Source organism: Parasteatoda tepidariorum, chromosome 10 (assembly GCF_982258835.1).
Source record: "Parasteatoda tepidariorum strain Cologne lab strain chromosome 10, Ptep-v5.0, whole genome shotgun sequence".
In the NCBI taxonomy this organism is placed as follows: domain Eukaryota; kingdom Metazoa; phylum Arthropoda; class Arachnida; order Araneae; family Theridiidae; genus Parasteatoda; species Parasteatoda tepidariorum.
Window position 1 is genome coordinate 86,557,950 of NC_141764.1, and position 25,754 is coordinate 86,583,703.

A 25,754-nucleotide genomic window follows, 5' to 3' on the forward strand; every position below is an offset into this window, starting at 1 on the left:
TTAGTAAGTTATAATACATTTGGTCAGGGACCAATCAAGACAAATTCAGGCCCACCGAATTTTCAGGGCCCCTTACAAAATACTAAAGAGCAGTCTGAATAATGAAAAATAATCTATTAAACTGCATGATTCAAGAGAAAGATTCTAAGAAATTTTGAAAGCAGTCAATTGAAGATTATTTTTCTAAGATGAAGTTTATGTGTCTATAAATTAAAGCAAAATATAAAACAAAGCAATGTTATATAAAAATAGCTTGGTGACCACAAACAATTGAAATCAGTGATTATTGCTAAAAGTCACTGATTAGCTGAATTATTTTTTATTTAGAACTTAAACCAACACATAGCTAGCCCACCAGTCATTAGACTTTTTACTAATTTTTGAGGTCCCTCAGAAATTGTGGGGCTTAGGCTATAACCAGACTCTGCTTTTGGTGCATCTAAATCTAGTCCATTCAGCTTTGCATCAATTGAAAGAATATTTTGGTCTTATTTACTCAAAGCTGAAAAATGAATTTGGCTTTTTTGGAAACTAGAGTTTAAAATTGATTTTACAAATACTTACAACACCACTAGCCTCCAACATGAAAGATGATTGATTCAATTGTAAAAATTATGCATAAGTGTTTCCTAATTACAGAAAGAAAAGAAAATTATTTCTCCCGACAGCACAAAACTCTACCCTCTTAATACCTCTACTATACTGTCGCTGTAAAAACTCAGTAGCATTTTCTAGAAGGAGACTAAACATTTTAGAAACCAATACCTAATATAAAAAGTAAAACAAATATTTCAAATAAAACACTATACTTAATAAAACAATTATGAATATTTACTTTATTTCATTCATTACATATATGAAAGCATAAGAAGTGCACCTTTTGACATATATAAATAGATTAAAAAAGTGAAAAATATAAAATAAAGTATACATTTTACTACCATATCCCTAAATTACATATATCGAAACACATAAATAAAAATGGATAATTCCTGTTCAATATATTGATAACAAGGTTAAACATTTAGCATGCCATACAATTCTGCAACTTCATTAAAGTATTTCAGTTTCAATATAATAGTAATTTACAGTCTAAGATTGAAATTGTTATAAAATCAAATTTAAACAAGTATTCTAACATGATGATTGTTCAATACAAAAATAATTCTACATGGAGTGCACCTCTGTTTTCATAAAAGGCTAAAAACCTTGAATAAAAAGGAGTAGCACCAGGTATCAAATTTATTTGCGATTATTTTCTGGTTTTGCTTTTGACTTAAGTATCTGAATGTATACCAAATATTAACACTTAATTTAATCTTCTTCCTCCGATTCCTCCTCGGCATTTTGCAACCATTCGACAAACTTCCTTGTTTGCTCTAGAAAAATACTTTTACCTTTCGATGAATGGGATTCTTTATACCACTTCAAGATGGCATCCTCACTCAAAACATCAGCCCGGTAAAAGAGTACAAGAATCTTTTCAAATACTTTCATGAATGCCATGTTGTCGTAACAGTACTCCTGCACACGTACGAGGAGGGCCAGCTCAGCTCTATTACTAGTAGTGAAGGCAGCAAGAAGAGCAGTGTATGGACGCAGGTGCTTAATGGCCTGATCGGACACCAATTCTTGCCGTTTGTTCCAGTCAACGATACTCATGAGTGACATCCACAGCAGGATGGTGACTTCGTGTTCCGGCAAAGCATATTTTTTCATTTGTTCTTTTACTATACTAATAACTTCTTCCACAGAGGCATTATTTTGCAGGAGTTCGCCAACTTGCTGCTGCAACTCCTTTCTAACGCTCTTGTTCTCTTGGGCCTTTAAGTAATCCACCAATTGAGGCAAGCCATGAGTCTTGAAAGTTTCGCTCATAAAATCAATTGACCTTTTGCTCAAGGGCAGGAACTCGAGGAGTCTAGAGTCCAGGCCAGCTTTCCGGAGGGAAGCCCAAATAGCATTGCTATCTCTCTCATTAAGCCAAGTTTTGAAGACTTCAATGATAAACTCTAAAGCGATGCCATCTTTAACCAGATGGTCTTGAAGCAATTTTATAAGAACACCAGTGTTAATCTGACCTCCAGATAAAAGGATAGCTGTAACTCCGGCAAGCTTGATACGTTGTTCAGAAGTGAAGCCTTTCAAGAAGCCAAATACTTTCTTAAACTCCTCATCTAGCGTCTTTTCCAAATATTTATAACGTCGGATCAATTTTGTTATAACCTGTGCATAGTTTTTCAAACTGTCCAAACCGTCATCAGCTGCAAAAACACAAATTTCAGAGCGACATGTTTTTTGAGGATCAAGATCAGGGGCAAGTGTACCTCCAGGAGCCAAAATGCCGCCAGCTAGCAGAATATCGAAAAGGGTTTCACCGTAGCGACGATAATCTAATTTAGACCCAGCTGAATCAAGGAATTTTGAAGCTTGTTCCAAATCTGAGCCAGAGTCGTTGAGGCCTTGCAAGATTGCGTCCCGAAAACTCGCAGGATCATACTTTTCCTTCTCGTCCCGTTTGCGGGTCTTGATTCGTTGACCCGAAAGTGTCGGCTTCTCGGTCTTCTGACTCATTAATCAAATATAGCTTTTTTGGAAACGATTTGGCCCAAAAATAAAGGAGCCAATTATTTTTTTAAAACTTTGATTTTGTTCTTAAATTTTGACTTAGATAACAGCTCCACAAGCCAACATGTGTAAGGGGGGGGTGAATGAGAACGCCGGCTACAGTTAAGCTTCCATTTTGATTTAAACTATCCAAAGTAAATCTTTAAAATAGCTCTTTTTAATAAAGATTTCATTACTTAAAAATATGTTTTGAATTTTTAAACCTGTTTAATAGATGCCAAATTGCATAAATATTTTTCTCTAAAAATGAAAATTTTTTAGCGTACTCTGTTGAGTAAAATATGACTTAGTGTATTTCCATGTGATTCCATGAAGTCTGGGTTTTCATATTATGATTCAAATCTTTATTTGGTATTTATGTTTATGTAACTGTTTACATTTTGCGCAGTCATTTTTTAATTTATTAGTAGTCACTTTGAATTAATCTAATACTCTAAAGATAGTTTTTCATATAGTGTCCTTGAAGTTATAATTATTCTTCGGAAAAGCTTTCCTTCATCGAAAGTTGCGATGAATGAAAGAAATCATATTAACTCTAGCGAACTCCGCTCGAACGTTGCCTCTCTGGTTGAACTTATTGGTAAAAGAGACATTATTGAGGCAGAAATAATAAATTTGAGTAATGAGTTAAAAAAGGTTAGCAATTATTATTTTACACATTATATAAATTTATGCAAAAGAAAATAATAACTTATTTTTTAGTTCACATTTGTTTGTTTTCACGTTTGTTTTTTATTCGTATAGTTATTTTATCTATTTCTAGTTAAATAATGTTGGTCTAGGTAGAAATTGAAGGGAAAAACTTCTTGATATATTATTATTCCTGTCAGCAATAATTTATGATATTTGCTGTAGTTTTTAAACATATTTAAATAAGTGGGAAGATTTCTGTATTTATAACTAGGCCATAAAAATCTCCAAGTTTGGGTGACTACCGGACAATCCAATAAGAAACTTAAAAAATATCATAGAAAAAGATCAAATCAGAGTATAAAGCAGGTAACCACCTGGGCTAACATCTATTTAATTTATTTAAAATTTTTTGCATGTTCAAAATACCTTGATCTTAGCCACTAGAATAAGAAGAGGCCCAATCTTTTGGGGGAGATTTCTGTATCCTGATCTGTGGTAGGTTTTATTCTAGTCGCGTTACTACTGAACACTCCAGCCCGAGAGTATCATGGGAGCGAGAAATAGAGGGCAAAACCTCACCCCGTCATTTTTCATGGGAGCAAGAAGGAAGAGGTTAATGTATTGATTCATATCTTGCTTTTACTTTGTATCATAATGTAGAGAAATGTTACAATTGTTGGTTATCAATAAAAAGTAAATAATATTTTCCAGTTAAATGTTACTCTGTCGGAACCTTTAGTTGATGAAGAAGGCTATCCTCGAAGTGACATTGATGTTGCTACTGTTCGTCAAATTCGCCATGATATCATATGTAAGTTAAGAAACTTGTTTTTATTGAAGTAATTTATTATTATTTTATTATTTTTGATTGCTTGACTTGCAGTCCTTTTTTCATGTCTCTTTGTATAAAAAGATAATCGATCTTTTGCCCTTTGGTGCATTTTCATTGGACAGAAAAATCAAGTTGATCTACGAAATCAGTGTTTCCCAAACTTATGACTTTTGTATACCCTTTCTAAATTTTTCGTAACTCTGTGTACCACTAATAAAAAAATGAATGCATTTTTTTTAAATATTTATTTATTTTTCTTTTTTGGTACAAAGTTTTGTTTATAAGTTTATTTGCATCAGTGAGAAGGATGATATTGCTTTTGCTGTAATAAAAAAATTGTGCGAAAGTTAAAAATCACAACTGGCTGTATACGCCACTAATTATTAACTGTTAACTCTGCAAAAAATAGCCAATACAAGAATACATAATCGTAAATTTTCATGGCTAGCTTTGTTTTTAAATAAAATTGCTTAAAATTTTCGATTGTTGTAAGATATTTTGCATAAGAACGCATACCCTCACTAAACTGTTCCCGCACCTCTGTGGGTATGCGTACACACACTTTACGAAACACTGCCCTAAATTTATAAAAAATGATCCAAATATGTAAAGCTGCCAACAGTACTATGGAAATTAATAAATATTATCAACAGTATTTACATGTATATTATTTATTTCTCCCTATTTAACTGCATTTAAAGCACTTTTCCGATAACTATTTTATTATTATTAAATAGCTGTAATCGAAAAACTTAAATAAAATAAAAATAAAATAATATTTGAATTTACTTATGCCTAGACAACAGAAAAGTACCCTGTTTGCTTAAAATATTTATCATCTCAATATTATTCTCTGTTATTTTTATGTTTTTGGTTTTGATAGTTATTCCAAATTAAAGAATAAAACTAAAAGTGGTTTTACTTTATTGTTCTATTATGTCAATATTACCTTATATTAGATTTTATGATGTATATATTAAGTTATAGTTTTTTAATTATTAACTAGTAAATAAATTTTATTTGCTTTTCACTAAGTTCTATTTGCTTTTACAATGAATTTTATGTAAAACCGTGTGAAGTAAATGGTAACGGTGACTGACGTTACATTGTGATAGGTTGTCTTATTTTTAAACTTTTTTCATTGATAAATATTTAATAATTTTTTAAAAAATTATATGGTATGTTTCTCAATAGCCTAATAATATCTATGCAACAAAAAGGGATGAATATTATAAATGTTTTATTTAAAATAAGAGTATAAAATGTGACTGACATTAAATAAAAAGGACATGGAGTGAAGCATCATATTCTTATTTTCACATTTTTCATCTATAAGCAATTAAAAAAAAAAGCACTTCAAATTAATTATTTTTAAATTAAAAAAAAAAGCACTTCAAATTAAGAGAAAATATTGAAATTACACATGGAAGACAGAACTTGGCAAATAGGTAAAAAGCTCTTGTGACTGATATTACGATTTTTATGTGACTGATTTAACAGTACAAACTTAATTAAAATTTTAATGAACTTTTTTTCTTATCATGACAAATTTGCATGTTTTCTTATACAAGCTGAGGCAATTAGTTCTTTCTCCTTTTTTGTAGCCATATATCTAAGTTTATCTTAGTTGTGTGGCTAAACTCTTATAGAAATAATTAGAGAAAATATTGCACTCCAGTTAGGGTAAATCCTAAAAAAATATTAAATTGCATAGCTTTTCATTAATTTTTTTAAATAATTTCTGAAAATGTTTCTACATTATGAAAATCAGAAATTGTTTCTTTGTATAATTTCTTTATTATAAAACTAATGCCAGGATGCGTAGCGTTTTTAAAAAGTGCTTAAAGTGCTTATTTTTAATTTTCATTTTTTAAAAGCTCTAAAAGGTGCTTTTTTCATTGAGTGTATTTAAAAAGTGTTTAATTTTCCTTTTCCAAAATGAGATTTTTCTTTTACCATGTTGATTTTCGCTACGAGTTATGCAGAGAGATACTGTTCTATTCAACGTTTGCACAATTCATTCAACCCCAATCTATTTCGGCGTATCGTCAATCTGTAGCGTATGAAAACGCCATCTGATTTACATAATTCAAAAATTTTGAAAATTGTCAAAAACAATGCCGAAATGTTTTTTTTTTGACATGACAGTTAAAACCAAATAAAACCGTCAATTGTCAAAAACTTTCGAATCCTAAATTTTTTTTTTTAAGTGCTTAAAAATATTATTTGAATGCTTGAAAAGTGCTTAAAAGGTGCTTATTTTTTGCTGAATAATTTGGCTACTCGCCCTGTAATGCATTTGCTTTTTGTTATTTATAGCAATGTTAACTCAAAAGTGAAAAATCATTACTTCTGTGTTATTCTGTCATTTTTATTTAAAATAATTAAGACATTTTTTCTATAAATATTATGAAATATATTTTCATTTTGTATTACTATCCACCTGTATCAGACTAAATTTTTAATTTGCTTGTGATCTCTTTATTAGTCTAAATATAACAGTAATTACTTAATTGGATAATTTTGGACTAAATGCCCTATTCTTTCTCTCTTTCTTCCAAAATTTTGTGAAAATTATATATGATGCATTGTTTAAAGTGTTTTTAATATCTCCAACATAACTTTAAGAGCCATGGTGGCTCAGGGGATTGCATGTTAGCTTCCTTGTGAGGTGAACTCGTTTCGAATCATGGTGATAATGAACAATTCCGCACCTGGTTCGCATCAGCCACAGGCCTGACATAAAATATCCACAGTGGTCGACAGATCATGGGTTGGAGTCCTATGCCATCAGTCTAACTGTGAGTTTTTTTGTGGTTTTCCTATCCATATAACGCAAATGAGGGTTAATTCCATCAAAAAGCCCTCCATTAAGTCTAGTTTCTCGCAATGCTTGATCCAGGAGTGTTTCTGGATTGGGTTCAAAATTAGAAGGCTACGGAGTTAACCATTAATAGCCATATACTCAGAATTGGGTCAGTTGTTCAACGATAGTTAAAAAATATAATAAAAATATAACTTTAACCCCTTAACGATCGGTTAAATTTCAAGAAAACGGTTATAAAAGTGTCCATTTTGTCAAATACACGGGTTTGATTAGTGCTGACATCTAGTTTAAAATTAACTAACCATTAACTAACTATAAAAATTAATTACAATACCTTAAAATATCATGGTACTGCCATCTGGTGTGTAAAATACGAAATAAAATGTTTTCCGGGCAAAAGAAATGAATTAGTTTTATTCCTATTGGCACGTTACTACTGAACACTCCAGCCCGGAAATTTCAAGGGAGCGAGAAATAGAGGGCGAGACCTCACCCCGTCATTTTCCCGGGAGCGAGAAGGAAGAGGTTAAAAGTATTATCAGAGTTATAAAGATTAAATATTTGAATCCATTTAAGTTATTTTTAGCATTTATTTCTATCTAATTTTTTTATTATTTCTTGAACAAATTTAAATAAAAATTTTCTTGTTTAATACTGTTTATCAATTTCATACTCTTTATCAATTTAATAATGTATAGATATATTTGTCTTCTTATCTATGTAGGAAAGTAACCATGTGAGGGGAAAAACACGATTGATTGAATAGCCTTATTGAAATTTGGAAAAGCCAGAAAAAAATTAAGTTTAAAAAAACACACATTGGAAAACAATCTGTGCATTACTAATTTTATTACTCAAAAAACAGTTAAAAAATTTTATTTAGATGCATTTTGGTTTTTCTTTTTGTAGTTATTTTAACAACTGAAAAATATGTGTCTTTGTTGAAAATGATATTTTTAAATGTCTTTTATTAAATAATATGATGAATGAATAGTTATATTACTTTTTATTTTCAGGTAAAAGTATATTTAATTCTTTCATAGATTTTTCTAACTGTTTTTGCTACCTTAATTTATTGACTTTGGTTTTAACTGCATTTTTAAAAATTAATTGCAAGTCTAGATTAAAGTATGATCTGTCCTGAATTCCTTTTACCATCTGTTTTACTAATAATTGGTTGGGTTTTCAAGAAGTTTGTTATGTGAAATTGCGTTATAATTGTTAGTTGCTTTTATTGCTACTTATGCCAACAGGAAATTTTTAAATGAAGAGAAAATCACTAATTTTCTCTAAAAAATTATATGTGTTTAGCTTAAATGCTGTGATTTTGTATTATTGCCTTAGGATGTCTTAACTTTAAATGTTTATTTTATATATTATACCAATTAATTTTCAGCTAATGTATTTTTATGTTTTTTAATGTAAGAATTTTTTTTTCCTTATTTCTCTATAGCTCTTGCTAATAAGTTGGTTATAATTAAACTATTATCTGTCAGAAATGAAATCTTTTTCTGGTTATTGTTACTATTTATTAATTTTACTTTTTAAAGAGTGTGATATTTTAATAAAATAGTTGTATTTAGGTTATTAACAATACTGATATACTTAAAATAATTGAAATAGTCTTCTAAACTCAATAAATAAATTAAAAATTTATAAAAATTCTGGATGCTATTTTTTTTTATGTATATCTTTGTAAGCAGAAGATTATAAAGTTTTGAAAAACTGTGCTTTTTATTAGTGATGCAATGGATATCAGTTTTGCTGGCCTGACATTGAATCAGAAATACTTTTATTTTTATTTATTATATTCTTTATTACAAGTCTTTGTTAAATTCTTTTATATATTTTATGATTTCAGGCTAAATAAGTATTCCCAAATAATTTTAATTTCAGGCTACTGACAATTATTGGTATTTTGACTGAATATCGGTTGCATCCTTATTTTTTTGCTGTATAATATTTTTGTCATTTATTAGCTTTACATCATGTGACTGGCTTTAACTTTTGTAAAAAAAAAAAAAAAATTCCTGGATGAATTAATATATTATTTTTAATATTAATTGACACAATGATAAAGTTTTCATCAAAAAAATCATTTTTCACACTGTTTTTAAGATTAAACATACTTTATTTTCAGGTAAACAGAATGACTGCAAAACATTAACAAAAAAGATAGAAGAGGATTTGATTGCTTTGCATGCTGAAGAAAAGATAGTTCCAACTGCATCTTGTATGAATGCACGTGAAGTTTTTTTCAAACCATTTGCCAGGGTAGATTTAGTTGATGACAATTCTCCTGCACAGAAAGCTGTATGTTTCACTTTTATTTTTTAATTCTTATTTATATGTATCCTAAGAACTTTTGGTACTTTTCAATTAGCTTGATGCAATTGAAAAGTTGCCAAATAATGCAGCTCTCTGCCAACTTTAAAAAAAATAATTTGTTAAAATTTTTTTGAACACTAAACAAAATAAACTTTCGCAAAATAGTTAAAATTAAATTTAAAAAAAATATAGTTGAATTTCTTTGTGCCTGGCTAACTGTAAAGTCAGAAATTTTTTTATTAATTTTCTTAAAAAATATTTGTTATTTGTCATTATTTTTGGGGAAAAAATAATTACATTTTTACCTATTCTTCTAGTTGCCTAACTTTTTATAATACTTTTTTTTAAAATTAATTTCTTTTAGTTTTACAATTTAATTTTGTTTCTAATATTGTCTCTACTCTAACTTATGATATTTACAATTAAATGTGAGATAACTGAAAATAATTAATTATTGCACATTAAAAGTAATTCATTTGTAAATTTACTTTTTTCTATTATGTATTTACTATGTTTCAGCATTATGGGTGAATGTTTATTCTCAAACATCTGTAGGTATGTAAATCAATATGAAAGCTGTTTTATTTATTTTTTTATTTTATTTTATAATATTCTTCTATATCTTATATTCTTCTTTAAACTTACTAATGTTAAACATTATAATTGCTGCAGTATGTATTTTAACTCCTGATCAATAACAATAAGCCAGTTAAGTATTCTTGCAATAACTACTGTTTCCAAATACATTGGTAAGACATTGTGAGAATTTCATTTTTACAAGTGATTTACGAAGCACCATCAATAAGATAAATGTTTTAAATTTGCGTGTTCATAATGCGTTATAAGCATTGAAGAATGGATATACTTATATGATTATTATGTCAACAAAATAATAGGAAATGTTCATTTTTGTTATTTATTTTCTCAGTTCTGTCTTTGGAAAGTGATTATTTTTTTTCCTGTCATTTCTCGAATGTTTATGCCACAATGCTTTGCACATTGGTTAGAAAATAAATGAATTAATACAAAAAATGCGACTGTTTGGTTTACTATTTCGATTGGCTATGCAATTCAACTTGATTTTTAATCATCCCGTTAAAAATCAAGGCCCCCAATCAAATGACTATTTTCTCAGTTCTGTCTTTGGAAAGTGATTATTTTTTTTCCTGTCATTTCTCGAATGTTTATGCCACAATGCTTTGCACATTGGTTAGAAAATAAATTAATTAATACAAAAAATGCGACTGTTTGGTTTACTATTTCGATTGGCTATGCAATTCAACTTCTTCGTTTACTAATTTAAAATCATAATTTCCATCTATTGATATGAAGCATAATTACTGATATATTCATACTCTACTCTCAGTACAGTAAATGCTTTGGAAAAGAATTAAATTAGTGAATTGTATAGTGTTTGGGAAAGAATTAAAATAGTAAACTTTTATAGAAACTCTATAAAGTGTAAAAATTAAAATTTTTACACTTTACCCAACAAGCACACGACTTTAGGGCTAGTGAAGGGACAATGTCGGCTCACCTAAAGTGCCATTACGGCGGGCTTTTCATTGCCGTATCGGTTCCGTTAATAAAGTGAAATCTGGGCCAGAATGAGGGCCAGTGCATGGCATTTCAGGCAAAGCGACGGCAATCGTTAAAGGACCGGAACTAGTTTGTTGCCTCTGGATTACTTTGCCATTTTTGCCTGTTAAATACCGGAAAAAAAAATTTTTTTCACAGAATAAAGAGAAAATTGCCGTAAAGGCTTTTATTGTACCTTTATGATGTCTTTTTTGCCTTTTTATCAAAAGCTGAATATGTTCACTGGCACACGTCGTTGCCTCACTTGCCGTTAAGGCACCTTAACTGTTGGCTGATTAGAAAACGTCTATGCCGTTTTCGCCCGTATCGCACCTTTATTTCAGGTGCTTAGGCGAACTTCTTTGCCTTATTTGCCGGCGTACCACCCTTAACTCACCTCAAACTCAGCTTAATAGAAAGTTTTAATGCCATCCTTGCCGGTATCACACCTTTATGTTAGGTGTATCGGCAATTTTTTTTTTTTGTCACTTACTTATTTATTAGAGTTCTCCTTAAATTTCAAAGACTTTTTGCTGCATGTTGTTGATAACAATTCTTATTTAAGGAACATAAATTGTTTTCTCTTACTCTGCTGATATCAGCTATAGTAATTTATTGCATTTTAACTTTTTATATTGTAATAAAGCAATAACTGCCATTACATGCAAAAAACTTATGCTAATATAAAAAGCAAAATGTTGGAAAAAATTGCTTAATTTATGGTAAATTATCATCCAATGAATCTTCTTACATAATATAATAGATTTCTTTTTTATTTCATTTTAATCAATTATAAATGCAATAAGTTAAAAGTAGAATCATATAAAAACATTGTGTGTTTAATTGAGTGTTCACATTTTTTTACACATTATGAGGTAAAATTAAATAAAAATTTTATTCTAAGATAAAAACATATTGCGACTTAATGTATAAGTTATTTAAGTTATGAAAAAAAATTAAAATAATTATATATATTAATGTATAAGTTATTTAAGTTATAAAAAAAATGAAAATAATTATATATATTAAACCTACAATTAGCTTTTTTTGATAGAAACAAAGCCACAACCCAGTCATTATTTTTGTTTTCAATATTATTCATATTTAATATTGGATAACTTTCTTTCAATATTATTCATATTCAATATTAGATAAATAAGACACATTATAAATATTTTTAAAAATATATATATACTGGGCACCTGTAAATAACACATCAGTTTCTGTGATTTTAAATAAATAAAGCTGGAATTTTAATAAAAATAAAATGCATAAAATTTAAAATAAAACATGACCTTAAGAAAAGAATATTATTTTATTTCAATATAACAAATCAAAATACAAACAAGTACATAACTGTACAATAACTTCTTTATAAGCATTCTCTTTCACAATGAATCTAGTTTTCCTGCAAGAAAGTAACCAATTTATTTTACAACAGATTTATTAAATAATACGTACAGAAACAAAATATCTAATTAATTTTTGACGAATTTTAATTCTGGGTTAAGTTATAATATCAATTAATTCTAACTATTCAAAATACTTTTATTGATCCCAGGGAAATATTCGAAGAAAAATTCTATTCAATAATTTTCAAAAATTTTGTTTTTCTCTTATAAATATAGTACGCTATAGAATTTAATAAAGTTGCTCAAACCACCTGTTTTTTTTTATTACTTACAAGCGAGCATTGATTGTCACAAAAATAAATTTAAGCTGATTGTAACAAAAGGTAATAATAGCACAAAATGAATATTCCAGCTCGTAATAAAAAAAAAATGTGTAAAATAGCGGATTCATTTGGATGGAAAAAAATTGCAGCATCAAATATTAAAAGAACTATGAATAATATCCTATGAATTAACGAAACAACCTGGATAAAACTTCTCTTTACAGTATTATGAAACAATTAATTAGTTTATATATAGAGAGAACAATGATTGACTTTAAAAAAGTTAAAAGATGCAAATGCTTATGCAAAATCAAGACTATTCACCCCTTTAAAAATCAAAGCCCACGATCAAATAACTAATCTTGACATCGATAGGAAGACAGCCACTACTCTCATCAGACTAAGAACAAAACATCATAAAAACATGAAAATTTCTACAGATAAGACTAGAAAATATCAAAACTGTGGCAACTGTCTTAATGTGGAACTGACACCATATCATGTTTTTAACTGCCCTGCAGTCGCTGCAGGCCTTCACCTCTTAAACTACCCCACAGAAGGATTTGTATTCTTTTAATGCCATAGAAATAGCAAAAACTATTCAAGCACACCATGAAATATGATTCTACAGAGGATACGACACCAACCAACCAACCAACAATGATTGACTTTAAAAAAGTTAAAAGTGGTGACCAAACTTCATTACTTTAAACTCATCTGTTATAAACTGTTAACTTTTAAAATGCTTCCATAAGTTAGAAGACTAACTGAAGCGGTACATATCGCTTAACAATGCTTATATATTGCATTTTGTAACTACAGATCAATCTATTTAATAATTGAACATAAAAATGCATTTTAAATAAAGAATTTGATAGCAAAGCTTTAATATTTTTTAATTTAGAAAGAATACATTCTCACCAAAATAGTTTGTAGCTATTAATATGTGATGTAATGTTAATATTTAAACAAAATTTAACTTTTTTACGATTAAGAACTATGAACGAATTTTTTACTTTAAATTAATATGTGAAAATATTTTAAGTTTATATAAAATTAAATTATTTAATTAAAAGAAATTTTAACCTCAAGGAAATAAACAAACTAAAGGTTTTTAAAAATGCAAAAAATAATAATGTAAAATTTTTTAAAATAGTATGTTTAAAATCTGAAAATATGTTATTTGATTAAAATTTCTAACAATTAAAAGAATATATGATCGTTCAAAATTATACTCCATTAAGTATTAATTACTTAAAAATGATATACCAATTATTATAGAAGAAGTTATTAAGATATGCGATAAAGAGGAATGATTTTCTGAATTTGTAATGAATTTACAAACTAACTAAAGAATATAAATTTTATGCCATCAAGATAGGTTGGTTTAAACTAAACGGTTTTTTAAAATATTTAAATTTTTTTTATACATAAAAAATTTTAATTTGAAGAGAACCAGTTGAAAAAAAAAGTTGAAAACCAGTGAAATATATATATATATATATATATTAAACATCATAACAGTACATAGCACTTAATAACAGCTATGCAATAATTTTAAGATTTATTTTATAATAAATTTTTACTTTTAAATTTTTAATATTTAAAAATTATGAAAAGAAATTTACTTTAAGATGACATGTAAGCTATGATAAAATCAAATCATTTGACTAAAAAAGAAATTTCTCTCAACAAATACAAGTAATTCTAGTATAGGCATAATTTTTAAAAAAACGAGCTGAAACTTTTTTAAAAAAGTAATAAATTTAGGCGGCTAAAAAGCTAAGAGTTTAGGAAAGTACTTTTGAAAATCAAGAACAGGTATTTTGATTAAAAAATTTCGATTTAAAAAAAAATTATTTCCTTATAAAATTTTTCCTTTAAAATCATAAAAAAATTTTTATTGATAATCTGAAAATATTTTAATACAAATTACAGTCGAAGAAATTATTAAAATTGCAGTTCTACATATAGAATATAAAGTAGATTTTCTAATTTTGCTATGAACTTGTAAAATAGATTCCACAAATTATAGAATATAAAATCGGTGCCACTGAGTTAAAATGTAGTTTTATCATGTTCTTACCTTTTCTGTTGATTCTCGTTCATTCTAATTCTAGTACTCAACCATTCTATTTCATTCACATTCTCAGAATTTCTGGACTTTTCATGAAAGAAAGAAAAATAATTAGAATATGAGCGTGGAAAAAACTGTTATAAATCAACAAAATAAAAACATTAAATTAAAAAAAAAACTGCTTAGAACTCATTTCTAGACAATAAGTTTATGTTTACCAGCTATCTTGTACATGCACAATGCTTATCGGAAATTATTATTAACTACTGAAGATATTTCTTATAAAATAATTACCATTGGCAAATACTATAGAATATAGTTCAAAATTGAAATGCGAAATTTAGATTATTTTTTTTAGAATTAGGTAAAATTAGATAAGTTATGATAAAATTAAATCATTTGACGAAAAAAATGTTTCCCACCTCAAAAAAAGTTCTAGTATATTTAAAATTTTCAATTTTAGTCTAGCATGTGTATGGTATGTTTGTTAGTCTAGTATGTGGTCAACATTTACAAAAGTGAAAAATAAACTTGAAAATTTTTTAGGAAAGTACTTTTGCTAATCAGAAATAAGTATTTTGATTAAAAAATGTTAAGGATTCAAAAAAATATTTTCTTTAAAATTATAAACAATTATTTACTAATAATTATAAAGTATTTCAATAATACAAAGAATACCACAAATTATAGAAAAAATGGATGCCACTAAGTTAAAATGTAGTTTTAACATGTTCTTACCTTCTTTTCTGTTGACTGCCATTTTCAGTCTCTCCAGACTTTTCATGAAAGAAAAAGAAAACAATAAGAATATAACCATAGAAAAAACAGCAAAAAATCAACAAAGTAAGAACAATGAATTGAGAAAAAAAAAACTGCTTCTAACTATTTACAATACAATATATCTGACAATAAGTTTAATGTTTACCATCTATTTTTTATATGCTCAATGCTTATCGTAAACTAGTATTAACTACTGATGATCTTGCCTTTAAAATAATTACACTAGGCAAATGCTATAAAATATAGTTCAGAATTGAAAGGGTAAATTTAGAGGACAAGTTTATATCTAAAATAAAAAATCGAATTTAAAGTCCTAACTTATTATGCATCTTTTTCAAAATTGGGGTAAAATGTGTGTTTAGATAAATTCTGCCTAATATTTATAATAAAATTACATTATCAAATCAATCAAATATTATAAATGACAATCATTAAGAAAATAGTAATTTATAGTTCTTTTATAACATGACGTAGTATTAAAGTGAAAAATTTTCTTTTTTAAATTTTGTTCTCTAATTCAAATTTAGAAAAGGAATAAGATATGAAAGGAAAAAAAATCCGGCATAACAGACATAGAAGTCTATTCAAATTATAGATACTAAAATAGTCCAATATATTACTTTTGTCCGGGTTACCCTTAATTTTAGAAATAAAATTCCTTGCCTCTTCCATTATAATTTCAAAAAATATTTAGATTAATTTTTTGCACTACATAGTAATCATCAGAAATATATATATTCAACAGTCAATTAAAATCACTTTTTTTTTACGGAAAATATGTCAAGCATAATGCTTTTTTAAAAATAAAATTTCAATAGGTGAAAGTTCAACAGGAAGAGATTTAAAATAAACAACCCTATAAATCTTAAGATAGAGAATGAATTAAGAAAAAGATAAATAAGATTAGATAAATAGTAAAATTTGTACAAGAACTGGAAAAAGAGCTAGAAACAGAAAACTTAATTCTATGAAGAAAGAAAAAATATTATGCTGCAAATATTTCTATACTTAAAAAGAACTTTGAATTTATTTCTACAAAAAATATTCTTATTTTAAATAATTTTAAAAAATGCAAATATGTTGCAGTAGATTTCTTTTATGGGATAATAAAGTATATGTTTATCTTAATTACTTTTAACCTCATTGGCTACATAGTGTTAACGTGAATTTTAGAGTGAATTATATTTCACGTTTATTGCAAGATTTTTTTCATGTTTTGGCCGAAAATTACATCGTTCCTGACAGTTCCAGCATTTCTGTTTACTTAAAATCAAATTTCCTGTCCCTTTTGTACACAAAGATATGGGCCAAAACAATTTTTTTTACCATTCATTATAAATGTAACGTTCGTTATAAATATAAAATTTTTTCAAAAATATGAAAAAAATTTTAAAAGACATTTTAAGAAAATGCTTTTGCAGATTAAATTATGCGTTATTTATTTAAAAAATTTAAAAATGTTTTAAAAAACATACTTCAATAACAGTAAAGTTATTTCCTAATATTATTAAAAATTTAATCCTAAATTTTACCCTTAATATAAAGATTTGAGATGTTCTTACCTTTTATCTTGACCTTTCTTCCAAAAGATTTTTTCTTCCAAAAGATTTTTCTTACAGTATTTCCATCCGTGCAAAAAAAAAATTAAATAAATAACATTAATAAAAAGCAATTACAAAGCAACAAAAGCAAACTTAGAAAGAGTTTTCCCAGTTAATTTATTCTGAAAAATTAAGAGCTGAAGGCAAGTGTGAGACGAGTTTTAGATTGTTAAACGTTTCTAATTTAAAAAACTCTTATCAAAAAATTATTAAATTTAAATTATACGATAAACTAATAAAAAATTAGAAAATGTTAATACCTTTTTTTTTTTTTTTTTTTTTTTTTTAGTGGTCGGAAACATATTTGAAGAAAACCCTTTAGGTCTGATCAGAAGTTTTATTTGAAACAAAAGGTGAAACGCGCTGTCAATACATGGTCCTGGCAAAAAATGACTACCGATTTTTTTAATAAATTAAATAAGGTAATTAAACTAAGTAAGTAAATTAATTTAAATAATTATTAAATTAAAAACTTTTTAAAAAAATAAAGAAGCATTTGATTTAAATAGCTATAGAAAATCATTTTTCTATTGTTAGGATTAACTGAACTTATAATTCATTTTAAAACTAAAATGGTAACTTACACTATATTGGTTTTTAAGGGAAGAAAATAAAACAAGGATTTAAGGGAAACAATTACGCGGATAGGTGATCGGAAACGGGGGAATATAACGATTAAAAAATATAATTACTAAAAACTAAATAAAGAAAATAAAAACAAATTATTTGTGAAAAATTAATAAATAATAGTGTACTGAAAATATAACATGAGCTAAAGAATAAAAGTTTACTTACTTGTCCTTCATGGCTGTTGAGTATCGCATTCCTGCAATAAAGCAGAAAGGAGACCTCTTTTGAAGTTGACCATTTCCATTATTTATCCCCTTTTTTTTCCAAATTTTTTGGCGACCATTGAATCTTTTGGCGTCTGGGGTAAGTGGACCACCTGGTTGAAGAGATTATTTCTTAGAATCGGGGAAGGGGGTTTAAAGTGCTTAGCGTTCGCTTTCCCCTCTCTTTTTCCCTTAACTTGAAGGATTGGAAACAAGGTCACTTAAATGATTCTTTTTAAAAATACGTGTCCTGTGATTTCAGACAGTAAGATGTCCTCAAATTAAGATCAATATTTATTTTTAAATTATTAAAAACAATTTCTGGTGATATAAAGGAAAAATAAATTAAATAACAAAAACATTTAGTTAATTACCAACGATAAATGAACTCTCGAAATTAAATAATTGCATTATGTCAAAACTTATTTGTATGCTTTTTTTTTCAGAAAAATTTTTATACTTCTACACTTGGAAATAATGCTTACATGAATGTTTTGACTTCCTGTGCAGAAAAATAAAATCCTGTTTCTCTATAAGATTAATATGTTTTATTAATAAATATTATTAACTCTTTCTGTTAAGGAATTGTTCCATGCGAAAATTAAAAAAAGAAAAACAGGGAGTCTCTGACTCCCCCCGTTTCCGATCACCTATCCGCGTAATTGTTTCCCTTAAATCCTTGTTTTATTTTCTTCCCTTAAAAACCAATATTTTAAACTGAAACGCTGAATATTTTGCTTTTAAAATGTACAAGTGAAGTAGCGTTATGTAAGAATGTTTTGTTAAAATGCTAATCGTAACGACTTCGAGGACTACCTCAACTTGAAAATTATCATCTGCACTTTAAAGAAGATTTGACCTAAGGAATACAGATTGTGTATTACAATAATAAAACAAGAAAAATTGCTGAGAAATTATTTTATTTGTTGACGAGAATTTTAACAGTTTAAACTGAGAATACGTTTTATTGTTAGGTTTATTTATTTTTAAAAAAGTCAATTTAACTGTTAAGATTTATATCCTGCAACATGCAAATCCCTCTCTCTCTCTTTCGCTACTCTTAATTCACAATTCAGTCCGAGCTTACAAAATTAAAAAAAAGACAAAGATCTCCTGACGAAAAAATAAATTTTCTGCAAAAATGAATAAACAGTCAATATTTAAAATATACCTGAAAAAAATCACGAATGAACACTTAAATTAGAAATGACTTTCAAATAAATTGGAATTCGAAAAAAAATCCGTTTTAGGTTTACATATAAAAATGATTTTTTAGCTCATCGAATTTTAACTGCATAATTACATTTAAGTGGAAAATACGAAGAAAGCAATTCGGTAAAATTACGGAACTGTATTGACATTTCTAGTTTAAAAAAAAAAATAAATAAATAACTTGGGTAATAAAATTAAAATATATCCTGCATTTAAACCATTTATTTGATAAATTTTCTATTCAAATTGTAAGGGTTTAACAGAAATTCTGGTTTTCACAAATATAGTTCTTATTACCACACATTTAGTAGAAAATACAAAACAGAACAGTTAATTTTATTGAATAAAGGCTTATAAGAAGAAAATGCTCTTAGCTAACATGATTATTTACCATATTTTACCAAAATTTAACAAACATTATAAAATTTCATCTTATTGTCAACCTAAAACATTACCCAAACACTTTGGTAAAAATTATCGAGTTTTTTGGTGTTTCCATAGAGCTAGAATTATGGTAAACTTAGCAATATTTTGGTAGTTTTGATCATACATTTTCTCATCTTACAGATCATCCATATATAGTATTTTTTTTACAAGTATAAGAGTTAATAATACTTATTATCGAATGTTAAATTTTCTCTGTATTTCTTTCTATAAACCATAGTAATTTCAAATTTTAAAATCTTGTTGTTTTTGCTCAGAAAAACAAAATTTCAATTCTGTAGAGGAATTTTTGTGTCCAGCAGAGCGGCTCATACGATATTTTTTATCACTGAGTGTAGGAGTTAATAATTCTCAAACAAATTATCGATCATACATTTTCTTCATTCCATCGTAATCCCTGTACACTTCTCTACAGTCCATTGTAATTTGATTTTTCTAAATCTTGCAGTTTTTGCTCTACAAATAAAATACAGATAATAAAACGTAGATTGAAGTTATCAATGGCGCAAACGGCAATAATTTAACTCCGTTGGCTACGCCCTAACGAATTTTTAATTTAGAAAGAAACGCATGGTATTGTAACGTATTATTATTTCTCTACTCAAAGAATTAAGGAGTTTTCCTCCCTAAACATTGCCCGTTCATAAATTTTTCTGTATTGGTTCAAAATTAAATAAAAACAGAGTACATTAATTATTTTTTCCTTCTGAACTTTTTTGCTAATTTAAGAAATGAAATACGGTTAGAAGTTTCTGAGTTAACTCATAAATATTAAGACAGTAAAAAATTTAAATGCATGAATTTCAAAAGATCTAATTTTAAATGCATTTGTGTCCAGATGAGAGAAGAATTGAATTTTAATAATTTATGAAGATGCGAAATAAGAAGATTTAACAATTTAATTACCGTTAATTTTTCTTTTACAGTTTTCTTTTTATATTTTAGCTTTCTTCATTATTGCACGAACCACGAAATATAGTTAATTAAGTAAGTTACCGATTTATTATATCAATTGTTAGAATTATGACAGGTTGTAACTGATTTCTCGCTTTATAATATTTTAATGTTAATTTTAATTTGAATAATGTTAATTTTAAAACACATGAATGAGAATGAATTTGATTTATTTGAATCATTTACAAGCTCTGGACTGTTCAGATACAAGGAGTTTAAAAATCCAAAAAAGTGCAAAGAATTATGATGCTTTGTTGTACTTATAAAGCATAAAAAGCGAGACCCTCTCCATTTTTAACAAGTTATATTACTAATCAACTAAGACCTTGATATTAAATCAAAAAATATTTTTTTTAAAAATTAGAGTTCATTTATATATTTATTTTTCATTTACTTTTGTAATTTCCCACAAATGGTTGAAAGATTTTTGTTAGATACATTTTAGAAACACAATTTTGATCTGTAAATGACTTTTACGGTGTATTGCTTTTCGCAATCTGCGAAATATGAGAATTTTGCGTTTTTCTGTTATATTTTTGCTTATTTATTTTTTTAGGAAAAAAAATAAACAGTTCAATGAAAAACTTATTACGAACAATTGAACATAATAGTGGTCTTATGAAAATGTTAAATAATAATAATCGTCAGCAATATAAGGAAAGAAATTAAAACTGAAATTGATGATAGGGGAGATCGATTCAAAACATAAAAAAATAACAAAATATTGGAAAAGTCTGAAGTTCCTCAAGAACTCTGACCCCCAACAGGGTGGGATGTGAGAAACGCATAACCGGACATCGTTAACTTCTCAAGTTACCATACACTAACAAAGAGAGGAAAAGGATCTCTTTTTGAAACAGCTACATTCCATCACCTACCATCACTAGTACTCGTCCCCCTCAAAGTAAACTTTAACTTCTTAATTCTAAAATAAAGGTCTTTACTTCTTTTACTAACAAATATTTTAATATCATGAAGGGCACACAAATACACTTACAAACTCCTTTTTATTCCTGAAATTCTATTGCATAAAATTGATCATTAAAATTCTTATGATTCTCTTTTTGATATTGACTTTACATTTAATATATACAGAAAAAAAAAGCGCTAGTTCTTACAACGTACAAAAGTGCTTGCATTACAAACTACTAATTTTAGTGCAATCATTAATAATAATAATTCAAATTATTATAATTTTATCGAAAACTATTTAAAACAGCACTAATTCGATAATTAATTATTATGATGGGTCGCTCCTGGGAGAGCAACCCCCCTGTGTAAGGAAGGGACAGTGAGTAAACTTTGTTTTTGTTTTAACGAAAATAATTCGAAACAATATTTTCATTTAAGGTTTGTTATAGTAGTGTAAGGATTAAGGTGTTAAAATTCTGAGTTGGAAACTTAAATCCTTTAATTTTCTATTAAGATATGTTTACTGGACTGCTCGAAATTGATTATATGGGGTTTATTTGATATAAACCCCATATAACCAATTTCGGGAGATATTATATTTATTTGAGCTAAGTCAAATAAAGAATGAATAAGTCAATACGGCAAAAAAATTACTCAGCGTAAATTACTCAACGTTGAATTACAAGTTCCTTAAAATAAATATTCTACAAAAAATATGAATATCAAAAAAAAAAATTTTTTTTACAAAATAAAGAGTAAAAATTTAATTTAACTATGTCGTATTAGGTAAACTTCGTTATTCCTACTATAATTGCGAAATTTATTATATTTAACTGCAAATAAGCTAAGAATAAGTTACTAGATATCAGATATTATTGATATAAAATTTTATTGAAAGATTGGTTTGAACTGTTTTCCAAAAACCGAATTAATCCAAATTGAAAAGATTATTAAAATAAAAAATTAAAAAAAGTATGTGTTATTAAGAGAGAAAAAATATACTTTACAATTACAATTTTGTTAATAAAATGATTAATGAAAGTCAAAGAATACTATTAGTTTAATAACATGAGAGAATTGTAAATGCACTATTCCAATCACTGGATACCCATTGATCATTTTTTTTCTTGGATAGATCTTTTATAAGGTCGTCATAAATTACAAAGGGTGTCTAAATTAATTTTTATCCTTTTGTCAGTCAATGGGCCAAATTGATAATTAATTCCAGCCAATATACGTTTCGTAGAACAATACAAAATTCTTTTCTTTCTTCAGTATTAATATTTATATAATAATTGCTGCCTAAAAGGAGAACAATAGTTGTGTATAAGTTAACTATAAAAAGATTATAAAATGCTTTAAAGTAATTTAATATAACACTATTAAAAATACGCTCTGGTGAAAATAAAAAGAAAAAACTCAGTCTGTAAAACAATGAATTCTAAGAATTTCAAAAATTGTCTTCTTTATTTTTTATTATTACATTTCGAGATGCTTTTTGATTTTCGAGACGCTATCATGATTTTTTTCATGACTCTTAAATTCTTTACTTAAGATAATAGTGTTGAAGTTTTCGATTAAATTGGTCTAATCGAGAAGTGCGAACGCATGAGAACCTAGAATAATAACATTAACATTGATCATTCCTAAAACTTTCTTTTTATATGAAGTTGGAAAAATAAACTGCATTGCTAAATTAACGTAAAACGAGCAGATATTAATAAATTTCCTTCTCTGTCAGAAGACTGAAAAGGTCCCTGACACCGCCACTGTTTTGGGGTTTTCAACTTAACGTTACACTTTATCAGACACTGTTAGATTTAGAAACTTCACATTACGCAGATATGTAGGAGATTGAACGCAAATTGCAATGGAATTAAAAAATAATTCTAAAATTAAGTCAAGATTATTTTTATTCTTGTTAGAAAAATAACACGTGGGCCGCTCTATGGCCGCAAGCATTCAGTTGCAGAAGTTAAATTTGGTATGCTGAAAGAGCCAAATTTAGTTTATAACCGTAACATAGAGTCTTTATTTCCTCTTAGAAACTCTTATTTGTTTGAAAGTTATTACAATTTAAAAGGTTCTTTTTAATTTTTTCTTTAACTAATAAATATTTATCGATTGTTGTAGAAAAATTTTTCATTTACGCGATTTTCATAATATCCCTCTTGACTTTATTAAAAATAATAAAAATAAAGAAAAAAATATATATAGAAAAAGATTAGGTGTTGCCAAATATAAAACTTCGACATTTCATACCGATATTTAAAAATATATGTAGAATAAAGAGAAATAAGAATTGTTTCCTATAAGATCTGTTAACAAGAAAAAATTACTTCTAATTTATTAATTCTTATTGTGTCTCGCATTCTGCCTTTCTAAATGTAATATTTTTAAGCACAGTTATTTATTATTCAAATCCAGCTATCTTTTTTATTTTGTTAAAATTAACAAGTTAATATAATGAACTTAAATAAAAGTATAATAATTTTATATTAAACAAATAAATTTTAATCGACTTTTCAGGAAAAAAAAAAACTTTTAAGAACATTCTTGAGAAAGGTTTGTACCCAATGCCTCTAGTTCTGAGAGAAAAAAAAAACGATTTTGCGCGTGGGCAGAAACTGATTTTTTCATAGAACATCTTCAATGCGTAATAACTCTCGGCGAGACCGTTTTTCCTTATTTTTCATTTGTCAAAACTTAGTAATCCTTAAAATACAACTGCTGGCAATCCAATCGTAATTTTTATTTAAAAAAGTAGAAGAAAACGATTTGTACTTGATCTTCAATTATTTCAAACTTGATGAACGAGAATCAACTACAGGGATTATCGAGCGTAGCGAACAGGTGACGGTGCCTCCATGTAGAAAACAAGGATACATAAAAATAAATTGTGTCGAACAACTATTATCAGTAAGCGTATGATTAATATTTAAAATCGCCTCTAAAAAGGGACTGTAGAAGCTGATCAATTGATAAAAATTTATCTGCTGCAGTCAAGGTATAAATTATCGTCACAATCTGAAAAACATTTAATATATTTAAATATTTGCATGTTTACGAACTATGATCTGTTTTTGATTTTTTTTAAAATTAACCTCAAACTTTAACCGGATTTTAATAAATTAATTCTAAAAGAACTGCACTCTTTAAAAACTAGGTATGAAAATTGGATTCGTTTTGTACTATGAAAATTGCCAAGTCGATTCGGCAGCATGAAATACTATTTCATTTTTCGCCAGTTTATGGTTAAAAGTTAAACGAGCTCCACTTAGTTCTAATTACATAATCATTCAATTTTGTCTAAATAGTTATGCCTTTTCTAAAATATTGATTTGCAAATTGACCGTAAATTTAAAACTATACCAACAGTTTAATTGGGCAAACAAATAAAATTTCGGTTCTCTTACCGTTATTTTCATATTTCAGCCATATTTCTGCCATTGTTTCCTAAGATTTAAAACACAGCACAATTTTAAAATTTGTTAACCCCAAAACCCCTTGTGAGAAAAAACAATGTTTTTAACTCATGTATAGGAAACATTTTGCAAATGACGTTTGAAAATGGATAAATGTGCGTTTATTATTTTGTATTGTCATGTTTCTTTCATTTTTCTACAACTAGGGAACATTATTGGAGAATGAGTAATTTTTCACACAATGCATTTTTATTTAAATCTTATATCGACTTCATAGAAGAAAAAATCGGTAACTTTTTTTAAATCATGCTATAACTTTTGTATTTTTTCCAGCTTTAAATACGATGCTATTTTGATTAACACTTGAATTGAAGTATGTGATGAATGTAAGTGTAAAGAAAGATTGAAACAGAGAAATTTAATGTTTAATTTTGTCTAATTTGCTATTAAAAGAATTGAGTTTTAAAATAAAACTCAATAACGCAATTCTGGTTTTAAATAACTATTCCGCTATTTAATTGGTAAAGGCAATATGCAGTAGAACATTTTTTTATTTATGTCACATTTTATGCTAGAATAAATAGTGCAGACCCTTGCCACACATGAATGATAGATTTGCTTTTTTTTAGTAAGCAGAAACTTTTGTTGGAGGGTTGTCCTTGGGTGGGGGAGGGATATGGTTTCCGCAGAGTCCGCGGGGGGTTATGCCTCAGCCAGGACAGAAGCCGTACCGACTGTCACTCTGTGTAAATTGGCGAAATTCTATCAAAGTTAAAATAAAGGCAACCCTACAAGACCCGACACTTTATATTTTCTGCCATCTATCGGCAGGAATCGAAAACACGTCTAAAGTAAAAAATAAAAAAACAGCGCCATCTGTGTATTGCATTCAAAACAGTTTTTTTTTCCTTAATGTATATAAACTATTTTAAAAATAAATATAATACTGCATGAAAAAATATTTTTGTTATGCGAATAAAAAATAAATATAATTAACATTTTGAAAGTATAATTT

The 25,754-nt window shown here is 27.3% G+C and overlaps 2 protein-coding genes and 1 long non-coding RNA gene across 3 annotated transcripts in view; 1 reads left to right on the top strand and 2 right to left on the bottom strand.

Annotated features, from left to right (window-relative positions):
• Positions 1-809: 809 nt before the first annotated feature.
• On the bottom strand, positions 810-2,797 carry LOC107448612 (eIF5-mimic protein 2). Its single transcript, XM_043052092.3, has one exon. It carries the CDS (start codon positions 2,572-2,574, stop codon positions 1,315-1,317), a length of 1,260 nt encoding a protein of 419 aa, XP_042908026.2. The 5' UTR covers positions 2,575-2,797; the 3' UTR covers positions 810-1,314.
• Positions 2,798-3,130: 333 nt separating this feature from the next.
• Positions 3,131-25,754, top strand: part of LOC107448615 (26S proteasome non-ATPase regulatory subunit 9) — a 34,523-nt gene continuing 11,899 nt past the window's right edge. Inside the window, exons 1-3 of the mRNA XM_016063883.3 lie at positions 3,131-3,264; positions 3,973-4,072; positions 9,061-9,233. Of these exons, the coding sequence (XP_015919369.1) occupies positions 3,139-3,264; positions 3,973-4,072; positions 9,061-9,233 (399 nt within the window). The 5' untranslated portion in view covers positions 3,131-3,138. The remainder of the gene's footprint in view (positions 3,265-3,972; positions 4,073-9,060; positions 9,234-25,754) is intronic.
• LOC147803069 (uncharacterized) lies at positions 12,123-17,792 on the bottom strand. Its single transcript, XR_015429724.1, has 4 exons — positions 16,921-17,792; positions 15,317-15,354; positions 14,588-14,664; positions 12,123-12,234 (listed from the first exon to the last, which is right to left on the bottom strand). It is a non-coding gene; the product is annotated as an uncharacterized LOC147803069 (long non-coding RNA).